At 42.9% G+C, this 22,105-nt stretch overlaps 2 protein-coding genes and 1 long non-coding RNA gene across 6 annotated transcripts in view; 1 reads left to right on the plus strand and 2 right to left on the minus strand.

The window, feature by feature from the left end:
- Window positions 1–14,072, plus strand: part of LOC113007704 (aryl hydrocarbon receptor-like) — a 57,896-nt gene extending 43,824 nt beyond the window's left edge. For 2 of the 4 annotated variants that reach the window (XM_026144557.2, XM_080290741.1), the window contains exon 11: window positions 5,081–14,072. In XM_026144557.2, the coding sequence (XP_026000342.1) occupies window positions 5,081–5,230 (150 nt within the window). In that variant the 3' untranslated portion in view covers window positions 5,231–14,072. The remainder of the gene's footprint in view (window positions 1–5,080) is intronic. The other 2 variants (XR_013902290.1, XM_026144558.2) reach the window with 2 other exon arrangements.
- Window positions 14,073–15,268: 1,196 nt separating this feature from the next.
- LOC145421026 (uncharacterized) lies at window positions 15,269–17,602 on the minus strand. Its single transcript, XM_080290742.1, has 3 exons — window positions 16,841–17,602; window positions 16,414–16,696; window positions 15,269–16,286 (listed from the first exon to the last, which is right to left on the minus strand). Exons 1-3 carry the CDS (start codon window positions 17,293–17,295, stop codon window positions 15,615–15,617), a joined length of 1,410 nt encoding a protein of 469 aa, XP_080146868.1. The 5' UTR covers window positions 17,296–17,602; the 3' UTR covers window positions 15,269–15,614.
- Window positions 17,603–18,810: 1,208 nt separating this feature from the next.
- LOC145421027 (uncharacterized) lies at window positions 18,811–20,138 on the minus strand. Its single transcript, XR_013902291.1, has 3 exons — window positions 19,260–20,138; window positions 19,048–19,165; window positions 18,811–18,958 (listed from the first exon to the last, which is right to left on the minus strand). It is a non-coding gene; the product is annotated as an uncharacterized LOC145421027 (long non-coding RNA).
- Between the last annotated feature and the right edge of the window lie 1,967 nt (window positions 20,139–22,105).

A 22,105-nucleotide genomic window follows, 5' to 3' on the forward strand; every position in this document is an offset into this window, starting at 1 on the left:
ACAGCTTGGAGGTTCCTTCCTGAGCCGGGCATACAGACTGTGTACCCAGGTTTTAACTTTTTAGTAGCTTTTACATTTAAATCTGTTATTAATTGGTAGAACCTGGGACCATTTCGTGGCCTTTCCGTTTTTTAATTCCACGCCATTTCCACTGTGTTTAATGGAGTATAGCCAAATTTTCAAACATGTATTTTTTTCCCATTTTATTTTAAAATTTCAGTCTGAGTTTTTTAAATGAGCTTAAATGGCTGAATAAAAGGCATACATCCACTATCGAACCTCGTGGCCGATTTGTGCCCCATTGAAACCCATTATAAACGCTATTTTTCACTGTACAATTATTACCATTAACGTTGTGGCGATGGCTTAACTTTCACTTTCATTCTGGACTCAGGGCCTTAGAATTGTAATTTTTTTATTTGGCCACCGGGTGGCGCCCTTGTTCCACATGTGACGCCTGCTGGAACATACACACCTTCTCCAGCGGCCTGCTCGAGACAGATACCCAGAAAAGGCAGACTAATTTCCCGCGTGCCGCAGCAGCTTGGCCCGCTGCTCGTTCCGGACCATTTTCTGCCCTTAGGATCGTTTGAGGGTGCATTAATTTTTTTTAATCAACAGGAAATGACGTATTTGTTTTCACGTGGTAGCGGAAGTGTGTGCTGCAGACACGGGAACCGAACCATATGCTCCGGCGCTGCGCGAAACACACCCGTGGCAGAGGCACTCCTCCCCGGGGGAGCAGGAGCAGCAGCGCCGCCTGGGGACATTTTTGGCTTCTGGAAAAAAAATTAAAACCGGATCGAAATTAATGTTCGTGCCAATCTTTTGTCCATCTAAAGGCCTAATTATAATAACAATAAAATATTACTTCAAATGTTTTTTTTGGAAAATATTTTATGTTTTATGTTTTATGTTTTTGGGGCAAAAAAAGCAGTGCGCTCATGTGACGAAACCGGGATATAAAGGGTTAAAATCCGCGAAATGTAATTAAAACTTGACATGAATATTTCAAGGAGAAGTAGGTCTAAAAGATTGGCTAATTTAAAGTGGAATAAAATATTAATATATAAATTTTTTATAGCACTTTTTGGGCGTGGTCGATAGTGTGCATTTTATGAAATGCGCTCCTGGAAAAAAAATAAAAGGCGATCGAAATGACTGTTGGTGCCAATCTTTAGTCCATCTAAAGGCCTAATTATAATAACAAACAAATATTACTTCAAATGGTTTTTTTGGAAAATATTTAGTCTTTTTGTTTTTTGGGGCTAAAAAAACAGGGCGCTCATGTAATAAAACTGGGATTTAAAGGGTTAAAACAATGAAAATATAATTAAAACTTGACATGGATATTTTAAGCAGAAGTAGTTTTAAAAGATTGACTAATTTAAAGTAGAAAAAAATATTGATATATAACATTTTAGAGCACTTTTTTTGGCGGGACCATTTTTGGTCCCGAGGGTCACGAAAGGATGGATTTTAAAAAATGTGCTCCTGCACAAAAAATAATAATGGATCAAAATGAATGTTGGTGCCAATCTTTGGCCTATCCAAAGGCCTAATTATAATAACAATCAAATATTACTTCAAATGTATTTTATGGAAAATATTAATTTTTTAATTTTTTTTTTTCTGTTAAAAACAGGGCGCTCATGTACCTAAACTGGGATTTAAAGGGTTAAAACAATGAAAATATAATTAAAACTTGACATGGATATTTTAAGCAGAAGTAGTTTTAAAAGACTGACTAATTTAAAGTAGAAAAAAATATTGATATATAACATTTTTAGAGCACTTTTGGGGCGGGACCATTTTTGGTCCCGAGGTTCACGAAAGGATGGGATTTTGAGGTTCTACCAAAGGTTAAGGAAATCATCTTTTATCTGTCTGTATTCTATGTATTTAGACATGAAGGTGCATCAGTTACTCAGTAATTTGATTAAAAGAGGAGGAACGGTGGTTGATGGGTCTGTCTCGAGCGAGACAGTTCTACTACAACGGCAAAAGCAAGACGCAAGTCCTCACAGCTCTTTGTGTTGCTCGTGCACGAGGGAGAGAACTGTGACGAGCGTCGTTCCTGACAGGCGCTCTCAGCCAGCTCCCCCGCAGCACTGCTCTTTATTGAGGTTACGTGAATATGCATAAGTTCATTAACATATGACGTCTTACACAAGCATACATGTGAACAAAGAGTACCTTGTCTGTGTGTACGTGTAGCCGTGTGTGTGTGTGTGTGTGTGTGTGTGTGTGTGTGTGTGTGTGGGGGGGGGGTCAAAATGTGACCCTGTGAAGACTCCTCAGACCTGCTGTGCCAGGAGTCCAGCGGTCCACCTAAACAAAAGGCATTTATACGTAAAGAGATAAGAGTAGGTGTCCTCCTGTAGTATAAATCAGTAAGAGCAGGTACGACCTCTCTCACGACTTTAAGATGTGTGTTTATGCCAGAGTGCTCTGGGAGGCTCACAGTCTTTGCAGACTGCTAAGGATCAGACCTCCTATCATTATGCAATCGATTATAAAACTCTATATATGAGTAAATATTTCTAAGCATAAATGACAATCAACAATATAAACCTAACAGTGGTCAGCACTGTTGTCGCACAGCAAGAAGGTCCTGAGTACATTTCCACCATCAGGCCGGCATCCTTCTGTGTGGAGTTTGCATGTTCTCCCCGTGTTTGCATGGGTTTTCCACGGGTACCCCGACTTCCTCCCACTGTCCAAAGACAAGCAGTTTGTGGGGATAGGTTAATTGATCAATCTAAGTTGCCCATAGGTGTGAATGCAGGAGTGAACGTGAGCGTGAGTGGCTGTCTGTCCCTGTATGTTAGCCCTGCGACAGACTGGCGACCTGTCCAGGGTGTACCCCGCCTCTCGCCCTATGACAGCTGGGATAGGCTCTAGCGCCCCCCGCGACTGTGAAAAGGATAAGTGGAAGCTGATGGATGGATGGAATTTCATATTATAGTAAAAAATGTCACTCAGAATTCAGGAAGTAGTTGAGACAGCCTCGGGATGGTAGGGAAGAATGAGAGAGAGGGGTGGCTGAAGCAAACGTCACTGCACACGTGGGTGAAAAACACTGAGGTGGTGTTGGGTAGCTATGGTGCAAACGTGAACAAGCAATGTGAAAGGATAGGTGCCAGTGTTTTTGTCTACAGCATACAAATGGCTGAGTGGAAAAAAGGGAACGAGTATTTTAAGCAACTGGTGAATGAAGAAAATGACAAGCAGACTTATTGTCATGCATAAGTGTGCAAGGAATGAAATGTCATTGCAGTTACTCAATGTAAGATGAAAAAATATTTAAAATAAATCAAATATGTTAAAATATGTATAGCAGCAAAATATATTATCACGTGCAATGGTAAAAGTGAGCTGTGGAAAGCTGTGGACACGTACACAAACATGGTATTTTCATGTTGAGCAGTCTGATGACCTGGTGAAAAAGCTGCAGAGCCTCTATCCACAGGCCAGCAAGGAGAACAGTCCATCGTGAGGGTGTGACGAGTCACACATGATAGTTTTGGCTTGAGACAAGTAGCCCTGACTGTCATAGTGTGTGTGATGAGGACTCAGAGGCAGGAGGAGGTTTATCTAAAGGCAAGCGCTTTACTGAGCGGATACGTACCAGCATAAAGCAAAATACAAAACGAAACCAAAAACAAATGCAAACTTTCAACTCACGAGGAGTGAGAAACAGGACGTGGACTAACACTCTAACAAAGGACAAGAGGACAATATACAGTCTACACAGGACGGCGATTAGGAGAAGCTAGGGAAAAGGTAGGTTTACAAGATGGTAGTAAGACCTGCTATGATCTATGTTTGGAAACAGCGGCATTGACAAGAAGACGAGGAAGAAAAGGGGAAAACTACCGAGGGTTTGTGTAAGTTCTCAGTCATGCAGGTCGTGGTAGTCTGGAATTTTAACAAACTAAGGAAACTGGACTTCTTTAGGTTTGTGAAGACATTTCAGGTCTCATCCAAGAAGCTTCTTCTTGGATGAGACCTTATAAAAACAGCTGGTGGAGAGTCCCAGTTATTTATCTGAGGTATTTACTGAGGTTGTGAAGGTGCTTCTGAGGGTTGTTGATCCACTGTTGATCAGGTGTGTCATCACATGAGCCAAGGTGTGGAAAAAGACAGGAGAAAAGGCAGAAGAACTTTGGATGGAGTAGTTCATCCCAAGCACAAAACTCAAACACAGCCTAAGCAGCATAGTGTATGCTGTGCAGTGCTGTGAGCAGTGCTTGGACCTCTGCACAGGAGAAACCAAACAGCTGCTCCACAAAAACTTGGCACATTATAGAAGAGCCACCTCAACAGGATAGATGTACACGTCTGTACAGATGCCATTAAAGAACAATGGTCCCTCTTTCAAGGATGCCAGGGTCCACAATATGGACTGAGGACACAGATGGTTTAGAGGGGAGTAGAGTAAATGGTAAATGTACTGACTCTTATGTAGAGGGACTCCATCTCCATTCACTTTGAGCAACCAGGCACAACGCCCCCTATCAAATACTCTAAAGATCACTTCCAGCTGGGACTCTCCACCATTTGTTTTTATATCTGAAGAAGTCCATCGGATGAGAGCTGAAATGTCTTCACAAACAAAATAAGTCCAGTTGCCTTCTTTTTCAAGCTCTCAAGAAAACCACAGAGTAGAAACGTGAATGTAGTGTGACAGACGAGACGGTAGGAACGGACTGCAATGGAGTCATGCTCCGCTGTGGCTACCCCTGAAGGGGGAAGCCTGAAGCCCCTCCCTGAGCCTGGTTCTGTTGTTTTCCCTTCCCACTGTTGCCAAAGTGCTTGCTCAATAAAATTGAATTGAATTAAAGAAGAAGGTTGTAGGGACTTTACCCTATAACTGATATTTTTCTGATATTCAGAACATGCTCCATAATATTGGACCATCTTCCTCAATAAGGTTTTTGCCTTATTTATTTGTTTGTGTTTCTGCTTTTAAGATTATTTTAAGATTATGAATCATAATCTTTGTTTTATACAAACACCCACTATGAGCCAAATGGCAATCCTGTTTGATGTTAATGATATTTTATGTCCTTTGCAGATGGAAAATGGCTGCGTGCTAAACAGTACTTACCCAGGAGGTTGTGCCCTGCCTAACAGGAATGGATCTGTGCCTCCTACTATCCAGGTACCCAGCCCTGAGACGTTGCCTACACTTCCAGACCCACCAGCCACCGGCTTCTACCTCTGACCATCTGACCAGGGACAGTCATGTAGCAGGACACTGTGAATGGCCAGAAACATCCAGTGACTGGACCAGCCTTATACATCTACACACCACAACAAACAAAGCTGGAGAAACGTAGGCCGACATCTGTGTTGTCTGTTTTTGTCTTTTCATTTTGACTTTGTAATGTTGTGTCAGGGGAGGGGATCACCGAGTTATATTTTAAGTCATATTATCATATGAGTCCTTTGTTTACACTAATGCAGTTAAGAGCGCTTAGCTTGTTTTAAGTAAATATGAATCATTGGAGGCTGGGTTTTAGAAATCTGCATTCAGATACACTGTAAAACCAACGTGTTCTCGTCCCAGGACATCAGATTCTGCCGTGCTGTCTTAGTATTGGTACTTTAATGCACCAGCATGGCTTCATTAGACACTGAGAACCAAGAAATCTGTTTTCAAGAGGAATTTACAAGTTAGCCAGCCAGTCTGTGGTTTATGTCCTCTTCAGGAGTCTGTGGTTTGCACTTTCATTACACTCAGTGATTCTTTGCCTATTCGTTTCATACAGATTATTCAGACTGAATCTACAGTTATATGGACCAAGAATTTGGCCACATCTCCTAATCTTAGAATTCAGGTGTTTTCAGCCCCATTTCCAGGGGTGTATAAAATAAAGCACCTAGCCATGCAGTCTGTCTTTACAACCATTTATGAAAGAATGGGTCATTATAAGGAGACACTGATTTTTTGCATGGCACTGTAATAGGATGCTACTACTGCAGCAAGTCGGTTAGTGCAATTTCTTCCCTCCTTCCTACATATATTTTATAATCAATTTTAAGGAGTGTTATTATTATTATTAAGTGGAAGCTTTTAGCAGCCGGAGTAGGTCAGCCACTAATGTGCCGTTACAGTGCTAAGGCATACAGTGTGTAAAAGTCACTGATTTGCTTACTCAGTAACTCCGGCATTAATGTAACCACAAAAACTGTGGCATGTGTTTCCATGGCTCCTGTAGGTTTACTGTGTAGGTGCTCCAGTACTAGGGTATCCATGTAGAGTCTGTTATGTAAAAAAGGTCTGATCCATCCATCTATCCATCCATTTTCTGCCCATCTCTGCCCAGACCACCCTCCTCCAGCACCTCAATTCAATTTTATTCATACATCCTCAAATCACAACAAGATTCAAGTCAGTGCACTTTATACTAATCCCCAACAATCATATGACCCCCTACAAGCAAGCGCTTTGGCAACAGTGGGAAGGAAAAACTCCCTTTTAACAGGAAGAAACCTCCGGCAGAATCAGGCTCAGGGAGGGGCGGGGCCATCTGCTGTGGTCGGTTAGGGTGAGACACCAAGGTGTTTCCAAGAAATGTAATTTCTCCAGAGCATCGTGGATCTTCCCAGGGCCTCCTTCCAATGGGGCATGCACTGAACATCTTGAGCATCCTGGTCAGATGCCTTAAGAGGGCAGTGGCTCTATTCCTGCTTTTTCCTGAATGGCAGAGTTCCTCACTCTATCTCCAAGGCTGAGCCTAGGCTCCCTTCAGAGAAAGCTCATTTCTATGTTGTATCTGTGACCTCATTCTTACGGACATGAGGTCACAGAGCTTGTGACTTAGGTGAACGTAAGGGCGTAGCTACAATTCAACAGCTTTGCTTTTACACTCAGCTTTCCCCTTACCATGACAGACCAGTACAGCATCTGCATCACTGTAGATGCTTCTCGAACCTGTCGATCCAATCTCTTGGTCCACTCCCCCCTAAATCATGAACAAGACCCCAAGATCTGTAACTGCTCTACCAAGGGTAGTAACTCGTTCCCATCCCAGAGAGCCCTTTTCAGTCTGAGGACCATGGTCTTGAATTTTGAAACACCATTTCTTATCCCAGTGTGAGTTGGAGAATCTCAAGATCCTGTGACCACCACACCAGACCTCTTGGCTGCTCCTAGAAATTTTGTCCATGGAAATTGTGGACGAAATCGTGACAAACGACAGCAGTCCCTTTGTTCAACAGTCACAAAGAACGAGTCTGACTTATAGCCAACAATGTGAACTGGGCTCTGGTAATGGTTGTACTGGTTAGGCCACAGCAATGGGCCTGATACCATATACTCCCAAAGCATCTCCAACAGAACACACGGTTGAATGCCTTCTTCAAGTTCCCAGAACTCATGTAGACTGTTTGGGAACTCCCATGCATCCTCAAACATCCTTGAGAAAATAAAGAGCTGATCCATGATCAGGATGAAAACCACCTCATGAATCTAAGGTTCCACTAACAGGCAGACGAAGTACCCAGGCTGAGGCTGAGAAGCATGAGCATCCTAAAGTTGGACCACACTTTGTGGACCCAGTCCTTGAAGAGGGGAACCACCACCACCCCAGTCTCCCAGTCCAGAGGCACTGTCTCTGACTGCAACACAATGTTGCAGAGGTGTGTCAGCTATGACAGCACCACAGCAGAGCCTGAGCCTTGACAAACTACCTCAGTGACCTTACTCCCAGTCCTCTTATACTACAAGAAGCCATGTCAGTGGGATTGAGGAGATTCTTTGATGTGTTAGTTCAACTGTCCTCTGTTGAGGTCAGCATCCCCACTATAGTCCCATCCCCATTATATACAGTGTGGACGGAAACTGCTTTCCCCTGACAGTTTGCCAGGCCAACCGAAAGGCTTCTTCCATGGCCTCTCTTCTCCCATACTGAGTTTTTGCCTTGGCTACTGTCAGAGCTGCACTCTGGTTAGCCTGCTGGTACAGCTGTTCCATGTACTCAAAACCAGTTTCAGTAACCAGGGATCAGACCCCCACATCCTTCCTCTTCTGTCTAACCTATGATTGTTGTGTTGTAGAATGCACAATCAGACAGGTTTTACATCATCTGTTTGAATGTAGGAAAAGCTAGAGGAGCTCTGGAAACCTTTATATCTCTGATAAATGCAGTTCTTTTCTGGTGATATGTTTATTGTTTCGTGTGATCTTTCCTAATATGACTGGTTTGCTTTGCTTTGTATCTGAATGCACCATACAAACACGTGATTACAGGTGTTGGTACAGTTAAGTTTTGCTCATGCTACAGGAATGTAATTGTTAAGTGTTTATTGATTTCTTTGTTGAATGATTTTCAACAATGAGATTAATCCATATACATTTGAAAAAAAGTATAGAACATGAGAATTATTTCTAGAACTATCCTGCACTTTATTTCTTAAACCCACCTGATGCACACTGGTAGTGAAGGACACTGGGGGGTGAAAACCCTGATTTATGGGGTTCTTCCCATTTCTGACACGGTCTTATTTTGCGATACACTTCAAATGATGAGTCCTCACAAGCACAAACATGTCATGTTAGTGTAATCATTTTTATTTTTCTCCACTTGAATTGTTTGTCTCTTGTTGATTATGTTGACATTGAATTGAACCTCTCAAAGATTCGTTTTTTTATATGTGGTCACTGTTACAAGTTTACCTGACTCATTTGGAAGAAACCCCTTGTGTATTTCTCTATATATCAATGTCCTATGGGAAGTTCCTGATTGTTTGGACGTCCATATGTAAGATATTGTCTCTACCTAGGCTGCACTTACCCCTTCCTCCCTGCTCTCACCTGCTCCATAACATCTACTATACTATACTATATACAAATGGAAAACTCACGATTTTAAGGGCAGAGCCTGATATCTTCATCTTGATATCATCTTGTTGTCAAACCAACCTAAAATGTGAAATATAGTCATTTAATGACACACGGGTGACAAATTAAAGGAAAAATTGACACCTGTAATGTGGGGATTATCGGGCATAAGGGAAGCCTCACATGTACAACCTGTTGCTCTTAAACCCTTTTTCAATCCTAAGTGAATCAGACACTGCTGTCATTGGATAGTCCAGACAGACGGCTTCACTGTGCATGAAATCAGACAGAATTTACACATGGATGACTATAAATGGATTAGTGTGTTTCAGAAATTTGCCATCCTGCTAATAGTAGTCTATATGTGAAGTGTACATGTGTGGTGTGGTTGTTACGGTTATATTCAAGTCAATTCATGAACAATTACATTGAAATGTGCATTTGCTATAATTAGCACCAAATTGTGAACAAATTTCAGTAAGAGATCTTCTGTAAACAGAGCCACGTCATAATCTGCTCACAGACTTTGTTGTTGCGTTAGACTGTTTGGACTGTGGAAGTTATATCAGTATTCAACCATGCTTTTGGGGTATTTACATATAACATAGTGAAGACACAAGGAGTCAGCTGGGGCCCCGGAGAAAACAGCAAACATAAAATAAGAGTGAATAAAGCTAAACTACTGGCAAAAAGATTATGGATACAAATGCTCTTTTATTCACCGGGTAGGCAAAAACTGTAACTCATCAGTAAAGCTGCTTTTGTGTATGTGTGTATGTGACAATCTCTACATGCAACAATAGAAATACGTGGTCTGTAGTAGAAATAGAAAATAAAAAAACATCAGAGAAATAGGATGGACTGCTTCCATCAAGCCATAGTCCACCAGATGAATACAAAGTAGCTCTGAGTGATTCAATTCAATTTTATTTATATAGCGCCAAATCACAACAAAAGTCGCCTCAAGATACAGATAAATACAGAGAAAAACCCAACAATCATATGACCCCCTATGAGCAAGCACTTTGGCGACAGTGGGAAGGAAAAACTCCCTTTTAACAGGAAGAAACCTCCGGCAGAACCAGGCTCAGGGAGGGGCGGGGCCATCTGCTGCGACCGGTTGGGGTGAGAGAAGGAAGACAGGATAAAGACATGCTGTGGAAGAGAGACAGAGGTTAATAACAGATATGATTCAATGCAGAGAGGTCTGTTAATACATAGTGAGTGAGAAAGGTGACTGGAAAGGAAAAACTCAATGCATCATGGGAATCCCCCGGCAGCCTACGTCTATTGCAGCATAACTAAGGGAGGATTCAAACTGAAGGCTCTCCCTCCCATTCTACTTTTAAATACTCTAGGAACAACAAGTAGGCCTGCAGTGTGAGAGCGAAGTGCTCTAATAGGGTGATATGGTACTACAAGGTCATTGAGATAAGATGGGGCCTGATTATTTAAGACCTTGTATTAGGGGTGCAACGATACACAAAATTCATGGTTCGGTTCGGTTCAATACTTTGGTGTCACGGTTCGATATTTTTTCGATACAAAAAAAAAATGTTCATGCCTTTTTAATTTGTCATTTATTAAATTTTCACGGCACATTCTGCACCACATCTCTGTGCGTTCATCATTTGTTTGAAGCCAGCTCACCTCCTGCAAACACTTTTCCGAGAATACGTGCTTCTTTTGTGGTTCGGACTCCTTCTGACATTTGTTTGGAGGTGGAGGAACATCACAGTAATTGCATAAAGGAGCTTCTTCGACATCTTTAAGAGTTCTAAACAAATGTCTGTCCTCCTCCTGAAAATCTTATGTACACAAACACGCGTTGCAACTTCTTATCTTGTGCGCGTCTTTTGTTTTGACAGCGAATGCGCACCTGCGGACCACTTATGTGCAGCCCTGGTTATTTAGCTCATCATATCGCAGCCACAGAAATTCTTTTGTCCATGAAACCATAAAGCTGCACTTTCTTTTTGCCTTATAGTCTGATTTGTCATAACTTCTCCGTTTTGTGGTAAGCTTTTCTTTGGCTGTCACTTCTTCACCCTGACCTGTCTTATTTGGCTCAGCAGAACTGAAATATATATCCTGCTGCTTTTACACACGCACTCACATAAGCTCAGTGATTCTCTGCGCGATCAACCTCTCACATGTTTAAGCTGCGGGAGATTTCACTTGTCATGTTTGCATAGTAAGCTAACGATTGATAAGACGATGTCAGAGGAATTGGTGCACAAATTATCATCACTCACAGATCAGTGCTGTCGCTCTCTATACACAGTTCGCGCGATTGCAAAGTGAAAGCAAAAAACAAGCGCAAATTCAAACGCGATTTCAATATGTCACATATTGACAGTGGCTCACCGATGCCAATGACATAATTACCCAGCTACATTTCCGAAAGAATGCAAAAGCATTGACATATATTTTTCCTTCCTACGATAGCCCGACGGGCAGGGCAGAGATAGATTTTGGTAGCCCGACTGGAAAAATCGCTAGCCCCGGGACGTCGGGCTAGCGATTTTGCGAGCCCTGTATCTGATTGAGGAATCACTCATCTTTGGAAAAGAGAGTTTATTACAGAGAAATGTCTCTTTCCAAAATAAAAGCTATACTATCCGCTTCTTCTGGGCTATATTCTCAGCAGCACATTAAACATATCAGGTCCCCATAAGGAGAATCCTGTGCTAACGGCTGTCTAAATGACTCGAGTAAAGTTTGTAGCATGCGTGCTTGTTGTTTTTGTCTGCTTCCACTTGTCTTTGCACTAGGATGATGTCGGAGTAAATGTGCAGTCATATTCGTTGTGTTCCCACTAGTGCTGTCAGCGTTAATCTGAAATGACGTTAACGCCACAACACGGCAAATCTCTGTTAAAGAGCTACCGCGGATCGCCCCGTGCGTGGGGCTGGACGGCAACACGTTAACGAGCTAACTGCGCTAACACACTAGCTCCCACCCATGTAATTGAGTATTGCGTGGCACATCCAACATACTGTTTTACTTTAGTCCATGACTCGCTTACCTTCAGGGTCATACGTCACATGAAAACCAACAACAACAACAACAACAATCTTTATTTATAGAGCACATTTAAAAGCCTTGGGCATACCAAAGTGCTTTACATAAAACAATAAAAGGTTCAAACATTGATAACGGATAAAAAAAAATAAAAAATAACGAGTTATGTTCATAGATAAAAGCTACCAATAAGAACGACTACAGCACATGGGTAATAGCAAGATAAAAGCTGTACCACCATAGTAAAAGACACCAATAGAAAGATAGGAGGGAATTAATACAAGAGGTCAATAGGTCACAGCAACCAAACAAACAAACAAACAAACCAGCAATTAAAAGGTGGAGAAGGCAAGTTTAAAAAGATATGTTTTAAGCTGTGATTTAAAAGAATGAATAGAATCAGATGCCCGGATGCCAATCGGGAGATTGTTCCACAGCACAGGTGCAACAAGAGCAAACGATTGATCACCTCTAGTCTTAAGTCGAGATCTGGGCTGAGCCAGCAGTAACTGTGACGATGACCTTAAAGCCCTAGCAGGAGCATAAGGGAATAGTTCCAAACGCCAGATCTGAATGAGGGTGGGGGAGGTTCAATTTGCCATGTTGCAACGAGAGCTTAACTTCTGTCTGCTAGCTTGCCCTGCGCTCAGTGGATCTGCGTTCGACTACTCCGCCTAGGCTGCACTGTCGAGCGCAGATCCACTGAGCGCTCAACACAGACAGCATCGTCAGAAGGAAAGTTGATAAAATAAATTTAAAAATTTTGTGTTGTTCGATACATATGCGTACCGAACCGAAAGCACTCGATGCGAGTATCGTTGCACCCCTACCTTGTATGTGAGGAGCAGGATTTTGAATTCTGGATTTAATAGGAAGCCAATGAAGGGAAGCCACTTTTGAAGTGATCACTTTTATGTTTTATATCCTAATGAATGTGCTCTCGTCCTGCATGGCAGCGCCCTAATTCATTGAATGGCTCAATCATTATTTAAAGCCTACTGTGTTTTAATGAAGGTGGTATTCTTCCAGCAATTTTTAGAATTCATCCCTTCAAGTAGCACCAGATAGGCCAAAACGGCATATATAGATTTTCCTTTAATTTGTCACTTATTGATATTTTCCCCACAGTGTTTACCTTTGAAATGGTAGAAAATGATGAAACATGAGGTCTGTCATTTCAGGTCTACACAGTTAAAAAAAAGAAAGAAAACCAAATAAAGTTAAAGATAGATCTTTAGTGGGCAGACACACTTCTGAATGTTTCGTGTACAGCATAAAATTACTCAGAAATGAAGATGAGTCAGATTATTTCATCAAGAGAAGATGCTGAAAAGAGATTTCCATTGTTCAAATAATGTTATTATTGATAGAGCTGCTGTTATTTTGACATGTTTGCGATGTGAAACACGTGGACGTTACATGTGACTCATTTCTTTATCTTTCTTTTTCCCACAGCAAAAGTGTCTGCTCTATTTAATATGATTGATGTGACTTAGTGTGAAAAGATGTGTATTTAAAGTCAAACAAACAGGTATGTACATAGTTTTATGTCAAGTCACTTGTTTCACTATTTTTGAGACACCCAACAACCCCTTTGCTGGTTTTTGTGTTATTTTCTATTGTAAATAGTACTTTCATCACAATGCACTCTGTGACATCCTGAAAATGGTGCCATATTACTGAACTTTTATTCTGTCTTTACCTAACCACGGTAATGTTACCAAGACATGACGTGCTGTAGATTATTTGGCCTGTGCCCTTTGTTTCAGAAGCATTTTTTCCTTTAAAATAAGGTTTTCTGCAAACACACAAACATCTTACAGACATGGAACTATGACCACTCATACATTTCTGTCTTTCAGCCCTCTAGTTTTGTATTCACATGAACAGTAGGGATGTCTAACGTCTGTCAATGAATTCTTATTGTGGACCCCTGACATTTAAAGGTGCTATACGTAGCATTTGAACAATAAATAAACCTGTACCACATTTAATTTGTGAAGCCTGTGTAATTACAGAGAACAAAGTAGCCAGGATTTGACCAAGGTGCTCCACAAGTGGCAATGTCACGGTTCGGCATGGCAAACCGTGGGAGGCGTGGGGAAGGAGGACCCAGGCGCGGCACTCTATGTACAAACAGTGCGTTTATTTACAGTGTATGGTACAAAACAACAATAAATCCCCGTGCTTTCCCTGACTCCCGTGTCGTGTCTTTCCGTGAATAGTCCGTGTCTCAGTGCTCTCCGCTCTCGTGTCTCAGCACTCCTCGTGCTGGCTGCTGTCTGGCGCTCCACACTTCTCCTGGGGACACAATAGACACAGCCGTCAGGACACATATAACCGCGGGCATACACACACTAACTCAGTTCAACTGGATGACTAACGTGGAGTTTCATGGAATGATCCCGCGTCGGTGGGAGCTCCAAGACTCTCTTAAGTAGCTCCCCCGACGAGGCCTGATCAGCAGCAGGTGTGTGGCTTCGGGTGTGGTCAGTCCGCCAGCAGGGCCACACCCACCAGGCCTGAAGGCGCCCGCAGAAACACATACACACACACAAGCAGGGATAACGAGGGACAGCAATACAAAATATATATTATAATATTAGTCCATAACTGCTCAGGGATCCTGGGTCGCTCAGACCCAGGACCCTGACAGGCAACCTCTTTGTAAGAAAAATAAAGCCATGGCTCAAAGGCCCAAATCTGTAGTTCTCCAATTGCAATGAAATGAAATCTGGTCTTTAAGTCTGACGTCATTAGCCGTGTCCGGTCCCAAACTCCACTGCAGGTCCATAAGTCACTCGGTCATTGCAGCATCAATGAGAGTTACAAACTGTCTAAATTCTTTCTACCACGTTGCTGCTCTACCAGGTGGAACAATTAAGTTTAAAATCCAGGCATCCATGAAAACCGAATTTATGAAATTTAACGGAGTTAGATGTTAGCAGGAAGTTAGCTCGCTAGCTTCTATCTAAATATAACACAGTGCTCAGTGTGCTTTTCATGGGAAATCAATGTCCTGACTGAGAGATTTCCGAAACAAATTAAGATGTAGAGCTGAAAAACTGGAAACTAAACAGCAGTGACGTTTGTAGGGTTACTGAAGTTGGGCTAGCTGCTATATAATGATGTGCCAAGTGATCGCTAGCGACACAGCTATGTTAGCATAACATAAACAGTGAAGCTGGAGGATGAACGCTAACTTTTTTTCCACTTGATAAAAGTTAATGTGAGGGTTCCTGATGGTTAGAGACAAATGCAATCGCATGGCAGGATGCTGTAAACGGACCAAACTTCAGTCAGGAGAACAACTGAGATAATCCATCCACAACACGAGGTTAGTTATTACAGTTTTTCTCGATTGCTAAAAAACATTTCTTGAAACTATGCCTCATATTCTCACAACAGTAAACACAAATCCATAACATCTCACTCAATTTCCCAAACATCCTATTTCCAGGTCAAAATGAAGCTCTACACCCAAAACTATTCACTCCTGCTGAAAAACCAAACTTTGCCCTCAGACATCAAACACAAGCCCTCAAAAACACACACACTACAACAGAGTTTTGCACACTGGTACAATTAATTCAAAACAATAGTTCCAAAACAATTAGGTTGCTTATGGTTCTCCCCTTCAAAAACCTTTTCACATGATAAACACAAAAGACGCAACCAATGTATGTACAGTGGCACATTTTTATTCATGTACTATACAGTACAACACACACCAGAAACATTATCCCACCTCAGCATCTTGTCTTTGGTCTGGGTCAGGCCAGAGAATCTCATCCACATCACAGGCTATATTGGCCCCAGCCAGGCAGCGGGGGTAAAATCCTCTTGCATGCCTGATCCACCCCTGGCATGCATCTACTGATATGTCTAGGCAGGCCTCTTCCATGGCCTGAAGGAGGTGAACACGGACATAAGGTTCTCGGTCATACACTTTCCACCGCCATGCCGAAAATAACTCCTCTATCGGGTTTAGAAAGGGAGAGTATGCAGGCAGAAAGATATTAGAAAACCTTGGGTTATTGGTAAACCAGTCACGAACCAGAGCAGCGCGATGGAAGCTGACGTTATCCCACACAACAACGTAGTGAGGCTGCTCTGGCTGTGCTGGTTCCCTGTAGTCCAGCTGGAACATATGTTGTCTTAAACCATCAAGAAAAGCAAGGAGAAGCATAGTGTTATAGGGTCCTAGTACGGCATGGCGGTGGAGTACCCCTCGTTGGCTGATGGCTGCGCACATAGTGACATTCCCTCCACGCTGACCAGGGACATTTACAATAGCCCGATGGCCAATTATGTTCCTCCCCCTTTTCCTTCTTTTGGTCAGGTTAAAACCTGCCTCATCCACAAAGATTATTTCATGGGGAACAGGCCGTCCTTCAATCTCAAAGATTCTCTGCAAAACACATAACACAGTAGAGTCAATCGGTACCCTGAACCACAGTTCAAGAGTGCTGAAATGGCAGCATAAACTGCCATGCTGTGATGGTACACAATACTTTATACAGTATCAAAACTCATACCTGAACATATTCCACACGTTGGTTTTTCACTCTGTCAGAGTTTCGTTCGAAAGGGACTCGGTATGCCTGTTTCATCCGGAATTGATTCTTTCGGAGGATGCGGTCAATTGTGGAGAGGCTGATGGCATTTATGCCTCGAAAAAGATGATCATCCTCAATCACTCTCCTTTGAATCTCTTGCAGGCGGATTACATTATTTGCAATTACCATGTTTACAAGTTCCCTCTCTTGCCCCTCCGACAAAAGCCTTAACCTGCCTCCACCAGGTGGTCGTCTCTGTGTCCTACAAAAATAGAAGCACTCATTACTGTAACTGTCACACATTCTTTTTACAGGAAAATAATGGAAACATACTGAAACTCAAGACACATAAGTTCAGTAACTTAAACGTTACTGTACAAAGCAGTCTTACTGCAAGTACACCTACCTGTTTTCCTCCCTGACGGTTCTGATGATGGAGGCAACAGTGAAGCGACTCAAATTCGGTTGTACTCGTTGCCCAGCCTCCCTCATAGTCATCCCATGGACAAGGACATGGTGAACTAAAGTGGCTCGAATTTCATCCGAGACTGACTGTCTTCTTGCCCTTGCTCTTCCCCTTCCTTGTCGCCGTCGTTCTCCACCTCCACCTCCTTCACCACGTCCTCCTCCTCCTCCACCTCTCCCTCCTCCTCCACCACCTTCCTGTTGTCCTAGACCACCTCCTCCTCCTCCTCTTTCACCACGTCCTCTTCCTCCACCACGTCCTCCTCTTTCACCACGTCCTCCTCTTTCACCACGTCCTCCTCTTTCACCATGTCCTCTTCCTCCACCACGTCCTCCTCCTTCAACACGTCCTCTTTCTCCACCACGTCCTCTTCCTTTGCATCTCTTTGGATCCATTGTTTCAAACCTGAATGAGCTGACTTTGGCCCTTTTATCTATCCATCGAAGGTTCTGATTGGTGTGTGATAAATTTTGACTCCTAGTGTTTCCACCTGGTTAATTGTGTGCTAATTGAGCTCAAGCTATGCTGACTTAAGTTAACATTATTGAATGCTAGTGCTTTCTAAATGACTACATGGTGTAAGCACTGAAAAATGTAGGGATTTGTGTGTAGAGTTTTGCAGTAACAGTTCACCAAATTTGACTCATGTGTCAAAGCAGGGAATAGTGTTTATAGTTCAGGGAAATGGGTGAGCTTTTTGAAAAATAGCGTTACGGTTTTGAAATTTTAGTTTAAAAGCCTGGTTATAGTGTTTAAGCAATCGAGAAAAACTGTAATATACTGCTGCATGGGCTGGGCTGTAGTTACACCAGAAGGGTTTAAAAACGAAGCTTTGAAATGAACAGCGGTAATAAAAACTCAGAGGCCGACTGATCACTGACTGTTTTTAGGGGCTTGTGGAGATTCAGTAGAAAAAGATACAAAGTATTAAAACATGTTAAATACACAAAAGTCTTATTAAAGCAAAGCCGTTCCTTCCTTTAAAGGACCTTGAAAAGCTTATCCACTTATCACATCCAGATTGGACTACTGTAACTGCCTCTACTCGGGCCTCCAACACTCTTCTCTTTGCCGGCTTCAGCTAATTCAAAATGCAGCTGCGCATCTTTTAACAGGTACGAGAATCTATGAACACATAACTCCAACTTTAGCCAATCTACATTGGCTCCCTGTTAAATATCGCATAGATTTTAAAATTCTTTTGTTCACTTTTAAAATTCTGAATAATTTAGCGCTCAGCTATCTCTCTGAACTACTCCACTTATACAATCCCAACAGAGCACTTAGATCGTCCAATCACAGGCTCCTTGCACAACCCTGGTCTCGAATGAAGTCGAGCGGTGACCGGGCCTTTGCAACCGTGGCACCCAGACTCTGGAATAACCTCCCTGTTCATGTTCGTACTGCCGAGTCGATCCAGTCTTTTAAATCACGTCTTACAACTTATCTTTTTACTTTGGTTTTTGATTCTAACTAGTTGGCTGTTCTAGCTTGTTGTGTTGTTACCTATTGTTTGTCCTGTTTTATTGTTTGTTTTAATTGTCTCGTGTTTTTACTGACTGTGAAGCACTATGGTCAACACTGTTGTTTTAATATGTGCTATATAAATACATTTTGATTTGATTTTTTTGATTTATTAAACATTAAACGCAGAGTAGTTCGGGCCTGGAAGCAGGATTCGTCACATCATCACTTCAAGACCGGATTGAAATGAAAGAACACCAGGGTGGTGTGTGCTTACAGGACATAATGTTCAGTGTGAGACGGCAGCATCGTGCCGGTCCCTCTGCGGCCCTCCTCTCAGTGCTCAGTGTGCTTTTCAATTCAATTCAATTTCTGTTAGGTTAGCTGGATTACACAGATGGATTACGTGGCAGAAACACACACGGACGCAGAATAGTTGGTGATGCAAGTTTTATATATACACAAGCAAGGGGGAATATTTACAAGGGAAAGGGGCTATATACAGTGATAAATAAAAATGTGCCAGCAGGAAAACACCGAGGCGATGAGATGGAGCCGAAGCATACAGGTAGGTAGCAGACGCACCGGAGCTACCTGACAACAGGGAACAAAACAGGGTTTATGACATACCGTTGATAGCCGAACGTTAAACACAAGTGGACGGAGAGAGTTGGAGAGCTTACTTGACCACCCAAACCACAGCCGCTGCGGTGATCGCCGCCTGATGGTACGTAGCACTCCGTCGCGGATCCAGAATAGCCAACACAAAATCCTAGGTAGGCGGGCAGGCGATGGAACAGGCTAAGACAAAGAAAAGTAGGCGAAACGTAGATCCTTTAAAACATACAGCTCCACAGCGTAAAATCAACAGATGCAGCCTGTGCTAACTCGTTACCACTTGTGACAGCGATAATACTCCGACACCAGACGTCCGTGACTCTGCTCCCTAAAAGCGCTCACTGATGACGTCCGATGTGTCGCAGGTGTGTTGGAATGCCATCAAGCCCCGCCTCGCCTACCTATAACCAAAAGGAAAACAAAACCCAAACAACAACAGTACACCTACCCACCACCTCCTAACAAATTTCAATTTTTATTTATATAGCGCCAAATCACAACAAAAGTCGCCTCAAGGCGCTTCATAGATACAGAGAAAAACCCAACAATCATATGACCCCTATGAGCAGCACTTTGGCGACAGTGGGAAGGAAAAACTCCCTTTTAACAGGAAGAAACCTCCGGCAGAACCAGGCTCAGGGAGGGGCGGGGCCATCTGCTGTGATTGGTTGGGGTGAGAGAAGGAAGACAGGATAAAGACATGCTGTGGAAGAGAGACAGAGGTTAATAACAGATATGATTCAATGCAGAGAGGTCTGTTAACACATAGTGAGTGAGAAAGGTGACTGGAAAGGAAAAACTCAGTGCATCATGGGAATCCCCCGGCAGCCTACGTCTATTGCAGCATAACTAAGGGAGGATTCAGGGTCACCTGGTCCAGCCCTAACTATATGCTTTAGCAAAAAGGAAAGTTTGAAGCCTAATCTTGAAAGTAGAGATAGTGTCTGTCTCCTGAATCCAAACTGGAAGCTGGTTCCACAGAAGAGGGGCCTGAAAACTGAAGGCTCTGCCTCCCATTCTACTTTTAAATACTCTAGGAACAACAAGTAGGCCTGCAGAGCGAGAGCGAAGTGCTCTAATAGGGTGATATGATTATTTAAGACCTTGTATGTGAGGAGCAGGATTTTCATGGCAAATCGAACACAAGACTAAATGGTACCATTATATGTATGTTTTCATTCTGAATGTGGAAATGTTGGTCTTTTTGATTTTTTTCTACTATAAATACATTTTATTTCTCTACAGGTAACACTGGCCATCCTCCTAATTTCGCATACTTAAAAGAAGTGCATTTAAAAAAATAATCAGAGCATAGGAACATTGTATGAACATCTTATTTAAAAAACCATCTTACTTACGCCTCAAACAAACAACGTCATTGAAAAGTTTATGAAATTATTATGAATGACAGCTAATCGAGTTTGGAGCTGGAACTTAACCGCTGTATTTGCAAACATATTTCTCTATTTTTAAAATGAAATTATATACTTTATTAATCTCCTGTAGGGAAATTCCTCTCTGCATGTAACCCATTCACTCAGTGAGGCAGTGGACAGCCGCCAGTCCAGCGCCCGGGGAGCAGTGCATATGCACAGTACCTTGCTCAGGGGTACATCAGAGTGGCCGTTTGAACCTCCACTCTTCCAATCATGGGGCGAATGCTCTACCTACTGAGCCATCTCCTCCCCCGATTTAGTTAAGTAATTGTTGGGCCTTAAAGACATTAGACCCCACTGTCAGTGCGCCCCAGGGCAGCTGTGGCTACAATGTAGCTTGCCATCACCAGTGTGTGAATGGGTGAATGACTGAATGTAGTGTGAAGCGCTTTGGGGTCCTTAGGGACTAGAAAAGCGCTATACAAATGCAGGCCATTTACCACTGACTCAGAGACCAATCACTGTGAACAAAGCAAGACCACACAGCGCTCTTTGTCGTTTACTTGCTGCAAGGGGAGTCCGGTCAGGGTCTTAGAGTTGTAAGCTCTTCACCTGATCTCAGCCAACTCCGAGTTCCAGCCTCCCCTCACAGTCCTTTTATTGACAACCATAGTTACACAAACATCTCATTAATCATGTGACAGCTAAGGCACTCAGTGATTAGCTGTGATTATGTTTGAGCTTTTCATAACAGCAGCTCCTTCAACTCCAAAGCTAACAGCATAGCATGTCGTCAGAGATGACTCATCGAGGCTTTGTAATATCAACACCTAGATGTAGATGATCAGGCTGCTAAGTTAAGCAGACACTCTTCTTTCCAAGTGTCTGTGAAGGTTCTCAGTCATCCAGGTCATCGTAGTCAAAGGAGCTTGCAAAGAAAAGCGTCTGGACTTCTTTAAGTTGCTTGAAGACGTTTCACCTCTCATCCGAGAAGCTTCTTCAGTTCTAAGGTCAAATGGTGGAGAGTCCCAGATATAAAGCTAGTGGGAGTTTCCCCCCACAGAGGGACAAAAGGACCCCCTGATGATCCTCTAATCGCCTGAGCCAAGGTGTGAAACTGGGTGTGGGTCCCAATCAGCCAGAGTTTCGGGTGAGTTCATTGTGAAACCTGGCCCCACCTTATCATGCGAATTCCTGAGGTCAGATGGCCCAGGATGTGAGTGGGCGTTAAGGCGTCTGGGAAGGGATCTCAAAACTGGATTATAGATGGCAGAGAGTTGGTGTTGTAAACCCCGCCTCTGTTCAAAGATGGTCGCTCACAGTGGACATAGATGCTTCTTTCACTCCTCTTTCAAACCATCTGTCCTCTCTGTCCAAAATGTGAACATTGGCATCCTCGAAAGAGTGTCCTTTATCCTTAAGATGCAGATGGACTGCTGAGTCTTGTCCTGTGGAGGTGGCTCTTCTGTGTTGTGCCATGCGCTTGTGAAGTGGCTGTTTGGTCTCTCCGATGTAGAGGTCTGAGCATTCCTCGCTGCACTGTACAGCATACACCACATTGTTAAGTTTGTGTTTTGGCGTTTTGTCTTTCGGGTGAACCAGTTTCTGTCTGAGCGTGTTGCTGGGTCTGAAATACACTGGGATGTCATGCTTGGAGAAAACCCTCCTGAGTTTCTCTGATACACCGGATAGGGGATGACAATGTTGTTGCGTCTGTCCTTCTTATCCTCCCTCGCTGGTGTCTGGT

Source organism: Astatotilapia calliptera, chromosome 16 (assembly GCF_964374335.1).
Source record: "Astatotilapia calliptera chromosome 16, fAstCal68.1, whole genome shotgun sequence".
Classification (NCBI taxonomy): domain Eukaryota; kingdom Metazoa; phylum Chordata; class Actinopteri; order Cichliformes; family Cichlidae; genus Astatotilapia; species Astatotilapia calliptera.

Excerpts from the sequence above, each read along its gene's own strand:
- LOC145421026 (XM_080290742.1), bottom strand. The coding sequence starts at position 17,295 with ATGGATCCAAAGAGATGCAAAGGAAGAGGACGTGGTGGAGAAAGAGGA. Across the intron at positions 16,697-16,840 it reads ACCGTCAGGGAGGAAAACAG|GACACAGAGACGACCACCTG; the intron begins GTAGGTGTACTT and ends CTATTTTTGTAG. Across the intron at positions 16,287-16,413 it reads AACGTGTGGAATATGTTCAG|AGAATCTTTGAGATTGAAGG; the intron begins GTATGAGTTTTG and ends TGTGTTTTGCAG.